At 38.2% G+C, this 11,319-nt stretch overlaps 2 protein-coding genes across 2 annotated transcripts; both read left to right on the top strand.

Annotated features, from left to right (window-relative positions):
• Nucleotides 1–207: 207 nt before the first annotated feature.
• On the top strand, nt 208–4,818 carry LOC127129414 (uncharacterized). The gene is made up of 5 exons (XM_051058602.1): nt 208–1,369; nt 1,582–2,283; nt 2,500–4,028; nt 4,285–4,410; nt 4,498–4,818. Exons 1-5 carry the CDS (start codon nt 208–210, stop codon nt 4,816–4,818), a joined length of 3,840 nt encoding a protein of 1,279 aa, XP_050914559.1.
• A 605-nt stretch (nt 4,819–5,423) lies between these two features.
• LOC127132135 (protein ENHANCED DISEASE RESISTANCE 4) lies at nt 5,424–9,421 on the top strand. The gene is made up of 5 exons (XM_051061006.1): nt 5,424–6,199; nt 6,330–8,592; nt 8,680–8,740; nt 8,833–9,056; nt 9,166–9,421. Exons 1-5 carry the CDS (start codon nt 6,085–6,087, stop codon nt 9,218–9,220), a joined length of 2,718 nt encoding a protein of 905 aa, XP_050916963.1. The 5' UTR covers nt 5,424–6,084; the 3' UTR covers nt 9,221–9,421.
• The last annotated feature ends 1,898 nt before the right edge of the window (nt 9,422–11,319 follow it).

The raw sequence follows: 11,319 nt of genomic DNA, 5'->3' as shown, positions 1-11,319 counted from the left end.
TTTATTTGTCATGCCTAAATGCAATTGGCATGTCTTATTAAAGTAAGTGTATGGGTAAATTGCTTCTTTGACATTTTTTTATAGATTCAAATAGTATTTTGATTTCGGTAAGTTAGTGTGTATTTAATGTTCGTTCGTGTATTTTTTTTTCTTTTAAAAATAATTTCTAGATTTTTTCCCTTTTTGCTCTGATAGGGTTTAACAACCATGGGCAAACGTGGCGTTGGCCGGCCAAGGCTTGCGGTGGCGGCGCGACGGAAAGGGGGGGAGCGAACAATAGTCACTCAAGCGATCATGGAATCAAAAGAGCAGCAAGTAGGGGACCATGAAAGACAAGACACATTGGAATCACAAGAACACCAAGCAGGAGAACATGAAGGGCAAGACGCCACTCGTAAGGAAAAGGAGATACCGGATATGGAACCTCCTATGTCGATGGAGAGCGAGATTGAAATGCCAGGGGTTGAGGTGCCAGAGACTGTGCAACTAAGGAAACCCTGGGTAGATGTCATAAGAGGCAATAGAAGAATCAATAGAGTGGTGAGTATGGAGTATATCCCACCCACGATTGTCGATGGCGAAGTGGAAGTAAAAATTGAAGAATCTGATGTCGAAGACGAGCTCGAGTTTTGGTCGAATTCGATTATATTATTTGCCCTAGGAGATTCTCTGTCAATGAATGCAGTCAAGAAGTTCATGGAGAAGAATTGGAACTCGGTTTCGCTACCAGAGCTGTATTACAATGAGGAAGGATATTTTATAGTGCGATTCAGGAACCAAGAGGATAGAGAGCATGTGCTAGCTCAGGGCCCGTATTTCATTTATGGGAAGCCATTGTTCTTAAGACAATGGAGCTCAGATTTTGAGATGAAAGAGGACATATTGTGGGTTATGCCGTTGTGGGTCACATTTCCCCAATTGCCCCTTCACCTGTGGGGAGAGAAATGCTTGGCTAAGATAGCAAGCTCCATTGGAAAACCAATTACAATGGATGAATGTACAACAAAGAAGCTAAGGGTCTCATATGCCCGAATGTTGGTGGAGGTAGATGTTACACAAAAACTTCGAAACAGCATCAACGTCAGGGATCATAACAACAAGCTTGTCCAACAATGTATTGAGTATGAATGGGTACCCAAATATTGCCATAAATGCCTGAAAATAGGGCATGACTGTGCACTGAAGAAGCCAATGAACCACCAAGTCAAGAAGATATGGCAACCAGTTGGGAATTTACAGAAGTCAGAGCCTTCCCAAGGGGACCAAACTCAAAGGGGAGAGGTTCAGCCAGTCATAATGGTAGCAGAGAAACCAATAGAAGAAGAGGGTACTAGCACAGACTGGACTATGGTGGCAGAAAAGGACAGAGGTAAAAGAGTAATGAATTATTCACTAAAGAGTTCATCCATGGAATACCAAAACACTTTCACACCCCTAAGGATTGGAGAAGGTCCTGTAGGGGATGATAGAAGGCTACGATGCTAGTGACTTGGAATGTGAGAGGAATTAATAAAGGAGCTAGACACAGGGAGGTTTTTTCTTATATTGCTTCTTTTAAGTCTCCTATTGTTGGCTTGTTAGAGACTAGAGTTAAAGAAGATAAGGCTGCTGGAATAAGAAGATATTATGAAAATAAGTGGTGTTTTGAAGATAACTATGACAAACACTATAATGGTAGGATCTGGCTTCTGTGGAATAAAGCTGAAGTGATTATTAGGATGATTCAAGTCCATGAACAATTTCTGCACTTTGAGGTTTATGGAATAGATAACTCCTTTCGATATGTTGCTACAATGATTTATGCCTTCAATCAAGTGGAACATAGGAAAACATTGTGGAGCAAGTTGGAAAGTCTGGGAAGCAATATGGATAGGCCCTGGGTTGTCATTGGGGACTTTAATAATGTCTTGAAGGAGGAGGATAGAATTGGTGGGCAACCAGTTAGTTATGCAGAATATAGAGATCTAGATGAGATGATGCACAATGTTAGCTTGTTTGAAAATGTTTCCAAAGGAAGCTACTTCACCTGGTCCAACAAACACACCCAAGGAATCATCCACTCAAGAATTGATAGAATGGTGTCTAACATCCAGTGGTTGCAGAAGTATCCTGATGCTGTAGTGGAAAACTTGGCACCTAATATTTCTGATCATACCCCTGTCAAAGTTAGTGTTAGCCAACAACAGATAAGGAAGGGATCGATGTTTAAATTCCTGAATTGTAGTGTTAAAGAGCCTACCTATATGCAGATTGTGAAGAACAGTTGGCAAGAAGAGGTGATAGGTAATAACATGTACAGATTATGGAGGAAATTATTGAGGCTGCAACCGATTCTGAAGAAGCTGAATTCCCAATACTCAGACATTCAGGACCAAATCCAGAAAGCCAGACAATTGCTTCTAGACGAATAGAAGGATCTCCAAAATAATTTGTTTGATGTGCAAAGTATTGAGAGAGTGAAGCAGTGTACTGAGAACCTCATCCATTTGAACCAAACAGAGGAAAATATATTGAAGCAGAAAGCCAAGGTGAATTGGTTACAACTAGGAGATGGTAATAATGCTTTTTATCATGCCTATGTGAGGGACAGAAACAAGCAAAAGGGGATGTATTCTTTGGAGTCTGTAAATGGAGGTAGCCTAAGCAAACCAGAAGATATAGAAGAAGAAGTTTTGCAATTCTATGACAAACTGGTAGGTACTAAATCCCTGAACCTGAGATGTATCGATATTACCACTGTAAGGAATGGTAAAACTCTTGATAGAGAGAGTGCTTGTCAGCTGATAAGATCTGTTGAGGAAGGGGAAGTGTGGAGTGCTCTGAAAAGTATAGGCCAGAATAAGGCACCGGGGGTGGATGGATTCAACGCTTACTTCTTCACAGCTACATGGCAAATTGTGAAAAATGATGTGACAGCTGCAGTTAAAGAATTTTTTCATAATGGAAAGATGCTGAAGGTTTTTAGCTGCTCCTTGGTAACTCTTATCCCCAAAAATCCTGATGCTAAAACTGTTAAGGATATGAGGCCTATAGCTTGCTGTAGTACAATTTACAAGATTATATCAAAAATCCTAACAACTAGACTGGGTAAGGTGATCAGTAAGCTGGTGGATGAATCACAATCTGCTTTTGTTCCAGGTAGACACATACAGGACAACATTATCTTGGCTCAAGAACTGATTAAAGGGTATAACAGGAAGAATATTTCTCCGAGGTGCATGGTTCAGATGGATATTCAAAAGGCGTATGATACGATTGACTGGAATGCTTTAGCTCAGATTATGCAAGAGATGGGGATACCTCAGATGTTCAGAAATTGGGTAATGGAATGTGTAACCACTACTTCTTATCGGTTCAATATCAATGGGAGTCCCTCAAAAGTTCTGGAAGCAAAAAGGGGATTGAGACAGGGAGATCCCATCTCCCCCCTCTTATTTGTGCTGGTGATGGAATACCTTCATAGGATGTTCCAAAACTTGAATAATAATCCAAACTTCAATTTTCACCCAAAATGTGAAAAATTGAAGCTTATCGACATGTGTTTTGCTGATGATATTGTGATTTTTGCGAGAGGGGATGTTGGTTCTCTTCAACTCATTATGCAGGTGGTGGAAAAATTCACTAACTCAACTGGCTTGCAAATGAGCATTCCTAAAAGCAAGTTATTTGTGGGAGGGGTAGATGGCATAACTAAAGGAAACTTGCAGCAAGCAACTGGATTCTCTTTGGGGCAGCTTCCAGTCAAGTATCTTGGAGTGCCTCTGAACAGTAGAAAGCTCACCATCAACAACTGTCAAGGGCTGCTAGATAGAATGACTGTTAGAATTAACCATTGGTGTAGCCGTCTGTTGTCGTATGCAGGTAAATTACAGTTGGTGAGAAGTGTGATGTTTGCTATAACCAATTATTGGATGCAAATTTTTCTTCTACCCAAAAAGATCATTAGGCTCATTGAAAGCATGTGTAGAAGATTCATTTGGGCTGGAAATGACGAGAAGAGTAAAAGAGCGCCGGTGGCCTGGGACCATGTTTGTGATTCGATTGCAAATGGTGGAAGGAACATCATAGCCTTTAGGGGAGTGGAATAAAGCCACCATTGGCAAGCTTCTCTGGAATTTGAGCGAGAAGAAGGATAAAATGTGGGTTAAATGGATGCATATTTACTACTTGAAGAATGGAGTGATTGAGGAATACCAGCCCAACAACAACAGTTCATGGTTGATGAAGTCCATGTGTAAACATAAAGCTGAATTGATGTCTAATGATATTTGGGTTGAATTCCAGGCTAATAATATGTATAGCACTCGAAGAATGTATCGGCATCTGCGTGGGGACAAGCCAAGAGTTGATTGGAGGAGGTTAATGTACATAAACATGGCTAGACCAAGGGCTGTTTTTACTCTTTGGCTGGTCTGTCAGGACAGATTGCAAACCAAAGACAGATTGATGAAACACGAGACTTATACTGATGGGAATTATCTGTTTTGTGATGTGCAGGAAAATAGATGCCATTTATTCTTTGAGTGTGCAATCACAAAGAAGATTTGGAAGGAGATTCTTAATAGGCTTGGGCTTGGTTATATCCATATTGATTGGAATGAGCATACTGCTTGGCAACAAGCCAAAGGGAAGGGCAACAAAATGCGTATTTTCAAAGCTGCGCTGGCTGAAACGGTATACCACATTTGGTGGGTGAGAAACAGGATTTGTTTCCAACAAGGGAGGAAGGAAGAGCTTCAAAGCCAACATATTCATGACATACTTATGGATAGATTTAGAATGAATAGAAAATTGACAGCGTATTGTAATAGCCTTTAGTGGTCGTTGTTTGTATCCGTGTCGGTTGGGGTCTGGATCTGAGGATCGGCGTGTATTTCTTTGTTTTTGGCAATAAAGATTATTATTATTCCAAAAAAAAAAATTCTAGATATTAATTTTTTATTTTAATCTTTAAAATTAAAATTCATATAAAAATTATGTTCTACGAATTTTATTTTTAAAAACTAAAAACAAATAAAATTCAACAACTTTATTCAAAATAAAAACAAAACACACACTAATCTATAGAGATTATTTAATTTTCATTTAATTATAAAAGTTTAGCATATTAAAATTCTAATTAGAATTTTCTTCATAAATAAATACCTTAGTAATCTAGAATAAAACAAAATAAAAATGATGAAATAGATATTTGACCGTATCAAAATTGAAACATAAAGAAACAAATGAAGAATTCCAAATTTGCATTATACAATTATTATGTTGGATTGCATGAAGCACATGAACGTGACAAGTTTCACAACATTTTCACTTGTTGAAGGATTCATCATTATTCACAAAGTTGATTATTGACAAGGCTATATAACTCGAATAAAATACTATACACAAGTTGATTATTGACAAGTGACATTAACTAATGAGAGGAGAAGAGGTCTCATCTCATCTCATCTCAGAACATTACCATCTTCCTTTTCAAAAACCAAACAAACAAATTATGTCCATTCCCAATGCACATGTAGTACATAATGCTTCATAATATGTCCACTAGAGCTACGACGTCGTTTTGTAGTTTTCGACACTATTATTTTCTTCTTTTCCTGCTTTCGTTGCTATACCACCAAGTACACTACTACTCCTACAACTACCTCGGAAAACGCTCCTCTTTTTCTTTTTTTTAACTAATTTTCACCACTATTTCGTTATTTTTTATAAATAATAATAATTTGAGATTAATAAAATGTGAGTTTATTTCCCCAATTATATATTTTTTTCAGTCTGGATTCTGAGAAGAAAATAACTGGAAAGAAGAAGCATCAGCATCAGCATCTGCCGCAGAAAAAAGAAAAAGCAAAAAGAAGAACTTCTCTTTCTCTTTTCAGTTTTTTCTTTCTCTTTCTCTCTCTTTCTTTCAGCGTTTTTGTCTCTTTTTTCACTTTTGTTGAACCAAACAACAAAGACCTTGCTTAACAACAACCTCTTCGACACTTCCCTTTCCAACGTTCTTGTTTCTTTTCTCCAACAAAACCCAAACATTCACTTTATTTAATGTTCTTATACTTCAAGGTTTCTTAGTGTCTCCAAATTATGGCTGATTCCTCTACCTTGCGTTTGGTTCGTTGCCCCAAATGTGAAAATCTACTTCCGGAACTAGCTGATTATTCTGTTTATCAATGTGGTGGTTGTGGTGCTGTTCTTCGAGGTAAACTATTTCTTCATTATTAGTAACTAATTTTGTACTCACCATGCATTTAATCGTTCAGTAATAGATATTAGAAAGGGTGTTTTTTAGTTTCTGATTATGTGTAGTTCGTTTTTCTTTTTAATTTCAGCGAAACATAAAGGTTATGTGAGTGGTAGCTTGTCTGATGAGGGAAAAGTTGGAGAAGGTTCTGGAAAATTAGAGAAAGGATTAGTTGATTCTAGTGGTAATTCTAATGTTGTTGATGTTAAATCTAGTAATGCTCCGTTTAAGTTTGATAATCGACGGGATAATAAGGACGAGGGGATTCGAAATCCGAGTAAATCGGAGGATGCTGATGAGAAAGGGGTTTTGGAGAATGGTGTTGATGATGTTGTAAGAGACAATGGTGATGAAGTGAGTAAAGCAATGGAAAGAAAACAGGCGGAACCGAAGTCTCAAATTGGTAATGAAAACGGGTTTAAGCTTGATGGAAGAAATTCTAGTTTGCGAAATGGAGAGAGAACTGAGATGGAGGGGTTTCCGAGAAAGCTACGGGGTGAAATGGAACGAGTGAGATTTGCTAGTTCTAGTTATCCCGATGAAGGACCTTCAAATGGATATTCAGGTTTTTCTAATAGTTATAAAGAATCATGGAGGGATCATAAAGAAAAAGATGGTGCAAATAGGGTTCAGCACCTTGAGCAAGATCGAGCCGAGCTTCTAAGGAAGCTCGACGAGTTAAAACACCAGCTTAGCAAGTCTTCTGAAGGGGTCAACAACCAGAAGGAAAAGGTTCCTCTTGATGAAAGGATGATTCCTCCGGATCCTCATCGTCACTTTGCTGGCTCGGATCCTTGGTTTCCGGATGGATCGTCGGGATTAAACCGGACTTCGAGGCAATTTTTTGGACCTGATAAACATATGGCAGGTCCTCCTCGTAGTGATTATCATCATGATCCGTTTCCTTATATTGGCGGTCATGAAACGGCTATGCCTAATTTCCATCCTTCGATGCATAATCCAAATCAATACGGGGATCCTTTTGCGTCTCAAATGCTGAGGAGAGGTCCACATCAATTCTCGCAGCAACCATTGCATCCCTACTTTCCTGGACGGTATGTTGATCCTAATCCAGATTCGTACGAACTGTATGCGCATAATAGTAATAACGCAATGCTTCACCCACCTTCTTGTTCTTGTTTCCATTGCTATGACAACAAACAAAGAGGTTCAGTGCCGGGTCCACCTGCTTCGTTTGTTAACAGCAGGTTTCCTGATGCCCCAAATGATCGTATGTTATATCATCATCATGAGATCCCTGGGGCATTTGGATCACATGCTCATAATTCCAGAGCTTCAATTCCCACAGCACGTTTTGGTGAAAATCAATTACATACAAGATGGCCTAGTGACTTCAACTCTGAGTTGGGTGGTTTTGTTCGAAACCGTCCTCGCAAGGTAACGCTAGCTAGTAGTAGCAGGCGTTGCCGTCCTGTAGCCGGTGGTTCACCTTTCATCACGTGCCATAACTGCTTCGAGTTACTGCAACTGCCTAAAAAAGCACTTGTTATTGTGAGAAATCATCAGCAGAAAGTGCGATGTGGAGTTTGTTCTTCAGAAATCAGCATTTCTGTCATCAATAAAAAGCTGGTTATATCTCCTCATTCAGAAACGAAGGGAGCTCACTCAAGGATTGATGATAGGTATAACGAGGTTCTGAATAACCGTGTGTCATATGCTCGTGGTCTTGCAAACAGGAGCCGTGCCAACTTCTCATCGGATGATTATTCTGGTTATGATTTTCTCTCGGTAGATAAAGAAACCCTTTCAGCAGTTGCTTTAAACTCTAACAAGTCACAGGAAATGCCGAGTTTTCATTCCTCATCTCCTAGTACATCCGAAGATGAAAATAGTTCAGAAGCTATGACTGCTTCAAGGGAGGCTGTGAAGTCTATTCTCCGGCCTACGGCAGACTCGCTATCTCCTCCTTCCGGGTCACCTCCGCAAGAGTATATTGATCACTCTAATAGTAACCGCACTGTAAATCGGTTTGGAAAAGGAAACCGAAGTAGTCGGTCAGAGCAAGATAAGTCAAAGATGGAAAAGATTACGTCGCGTCAAAACTCTTTGAAAGAAACAGCAGTTGCAACTGAAATGGATGTTCTTGATTATTCCAACACAGGAGTCTCCCAGGATTCTAGAGATGCTAGCCGAGAGCACGATCATCCTAGATCTAACAAAGGGGGTGAATCATTCTTTGCAAACATAATCAAGAAAAGCTTCCGGGATTTCTCCCGAACTAGTCAAACAGAAGGAAAAATTAATGTTACCGTGAACGGAAAGCCCTTGTCTGATCGTGTGGTTAAGAAGGCCGAAAAGCTTGCAGGTCCAATCCAGCCTGGAAATTATTGGTCAGTATGCTTTACATGTAACATTTTGAACCATTCAAACTTGATGCTATGCTAGATTAAGATATATAATCATAATCCTTTGTACAGGTATGATATTCGAGCTGGATTTTGGGGCATCATCGGCGGGCCTTGTCTTGGAATAATTCCGGTAAGTTTACTATTCTAGCCCAGTCTATTTGTCGAATGCATGCCGGTCTAATTTAGTGAAGTTTTAACAAAATGATGCAATTTATCATGCAGCCATTTATAGAAGAGTTCAATCATCCCTTGCCAGAAAAATGCTCTGGCGGGAATACCGGTGTTTTTGTAAATGGTAGAGAACTTCATCAAAAAGATTTGGACTTGCTTTCTGGAAGAGGACTTCCACCTGATGGAGATAGATCGTATATCATCGAAATTTCTGGAAGAGTCCTCGACGAAGACACGGGAGAAGAGCTGGACTGCCTTGGCAAACTCGCACCAACGTTAGTACCGAGTTTATTTTTTTTGTTGATTATGTTCCTATTATCGAATCACTTTCTACTTTCTGTCGTTGTAATGCACTTATGTTTTAATGCACTTGTGATTCTACAGAGTGGAGAAAGTGAAACATGGATTCGGTATGAAAGCACCTCGAGCAGCTCAATAATCAAAAGATAGACAAATATTCTTTTACAGGTTTGAGAAGGTGAATATTGTTCCATCTTTCTGAAGATTTGGAAACAATATCTAGTATCTGATCATGGCTTGAATTTAGATGACATATGTGATGTGTAAATTTGATCATGGTATTGCTGAAAGTCTCTGAATACATTTATATCTTTTTTATTTATATATTTTTTAATCTAAATATATAAGCTAAAAATTTAGATATTTAGGTGAAGTAAGCTATTTAGAGATTAAGGTAAAAATCATGTTTTGATGTTAAAAGTAGAGAAGTCCTTTTTTTTCATTAAAAAATAAGGTGAAGTAAAATGAGATCCTTTTGCTGGAGATTGGGTACATGAGCTATCTAGTCGAACGTACACAAATGAGAGGTGTCATGTGACTGGAAATCAAATCATCATCAAAACTGTATCAGAACGTCCTGATTTAGGTTATCTATTTATCATAGGACTTTATTGTTGATTCCATTTCTTCTCCCCTAACCATGTGCAATCTGTACTTTGTATTCTCTCACAAGTACATTTACTTTCCTCTGCTAAATAAAATTGATGTATTGTTGACAACAATTTAAAACTATGGTTCTTTGAATTTCTTTTTTATTGTTATATTTGTCATATCTCAGTTTTATCAAAGCATTCATTCATTGAAGTATCTGTAAATATTCATAAGTTTAATAAAAATTAAAATTCAGTCAATAAATTTTCGGATCTCCAGACAAATCGGTTGAACTAATTTTCAAAAACACGTAAATCAACCTTGTTACATAATTCAAACTTTTTCAAAATCAATTTAAAAACTTTTAAAATCGAATCAAACACTTGATCCAATGTCAAGGGTTTTTCTCCGTTTAATCAAATGCTTTCATGATCAACTTCAAACACTTGATCCAATGTCAAGTTATTTTGTGCTTTCAAAAAAACTCTTTTCACAATAAATAGAAAGAAAAAGACTACCTGGGTGAAAGGTTTAGTTATAATCCTGAATATTCGACCCAAGTGGTAGTTACGTGCAAGTCATGAATATTCGCCTTCCAAACCCTAAAACATACTTAAACCAATCAAACTTGTTTTTCGCCTTTGCGCGACCTTGAAAACTTTTTTCAGAAACGAGTATGATATATCCATTTCGACGCGAAACAAATAAAGACTTCAGCCTCCAAGAGCGAGCAACAAGTAAAGGTTTAACCGCTCAAATGCGATCCAAGCGTTACTCCCTAAAAGCAATCAACCAACTCGTGGTTTTCTACCATGAACGACAAAACTCTGATTTTCTCATTGCACCATGAGAATACATAGGCACATGATTCTGAAATCTTGGCGAACACAATAATAAAAAACTTAGGTTTAGACATTTTCCTTTTCTTTCTCATTCTCGCTGAATAAGTAGAAGATCGTAATCTAACATCACGCTAATATCCAATTGCAAATATAACTAAGAGGTTCCTGTTGAGTACAACGGACGTGAGGGGTGCTAATACATTCCCCTTACATAATCGACTCCTGAACTCAAATTTGATTGCGACGACCATTTTCTTTTTATTTCATAGGTTTTATCGATATTTTCCCTTTCATCTCTTTGGAATAAATAAAGTTCGGTGGCGACTCTGCTAGAATCATTTTCCGCGAGTGTGTGATGCGCTTCTTGAAGGATCGCGTTTTTTCGAGATGCGACAATTGACGACTCTACTAGGAAAAACTTAGCTCCAAGCTAGAGAGACTCAAGCCTATCTTAGTTTATTGGCGATATTTTCTTTTCGATTTGTTTATTCGCTTTCTTCTATCTTTTTCCTTAGTCTTTATCTTATGTCTTGCCTTATTATTATCCTATATCTGTTACTTGGATCTCATGAGCTCTTATGGTGGATACTCTGATTGTTTCAAACATTGTGGGAAAGACTCTTTACCTAAGTCTAAAGGAAAAACATAAGATAGGACGAGGTTGAGTAGTGTGGATTCTCGAGATATTTTTCTCGTAAGGATCGACATGAGAACCTCACTTAGAGTAGATTATTTTGAGAACGTTATTGCCCGACAAGTAATTTGCTGTAAGATTCAATGTTTTCATTAGGATCCATGACTCTAG

Source organism: Lathyrus oleraceus, chromosome 3 (assembly GCF_024323335.1).
Source record: "Lathyrus oleraceus cultivar Zhongwan6 chromosome 3, CAAS_Psat_ZW6_1.0, whole genome shotgun sequence".
Lineage (NCBI taxonomy): Eukaryota > Viridiplantae > Streptophyta > Magnoliopsida > Fabales > Fabaceae > Lathyrus > Lathyrus oleraceus.
The sequence above is the reverse complement of the archived record's forward strand: the minus strand, read 5'-3'. Positions and strand labels throughout refer to the sequence as shown.

Excerpts from the sequence above, each read along its gene's own strand:
- LOC127129414 (XM_051058602.1), top strand. The coding sequence starts at position 208 with ATGGGCAAACGTGGCGTTGGCCGGCCAAGGCTTGCGGTGGCGGCGCGA. Across the intron at positions 1,370-1,581 it reads GGTGGCAGAAAAGGACAGAG|AGACTAGAGTTAAAGAAGAT; the intron begins GTAAAAGAGTAA and ends TTGGCTTGTTAG. Across the intron at positions 2,284-2,499 it reads TTGGCAAGAAGAGGTGATAG|AGGAAAATATATTGAAGCAG; the intron begins GTAATAACATGT and ends TGAACCAAACAG.
- LOC127132135 (XM_051061006.1), top strand. The coding sequence starts at position 6,085 with ATGGCTGATTCCTCTACCTTGCGTTTGGTTCGTTGCCCCAAATGTGAA. Across the intron at positions 8,593-8,679 it reads ATCCAGCCTGGAAATTATTG|GTATGATATTCGAGCTGGAT; the intron begins GTCAGTATGCTT and ends TCCTTTGTACAG. Across the intron at positions 8,741-8,832 it reads CTTGTCTTGGAATAATTCCG|CCATTTATAGAAGAGTTCAA; the intron begins GTAAGTTTACTA and ends TTTATCATGCAG.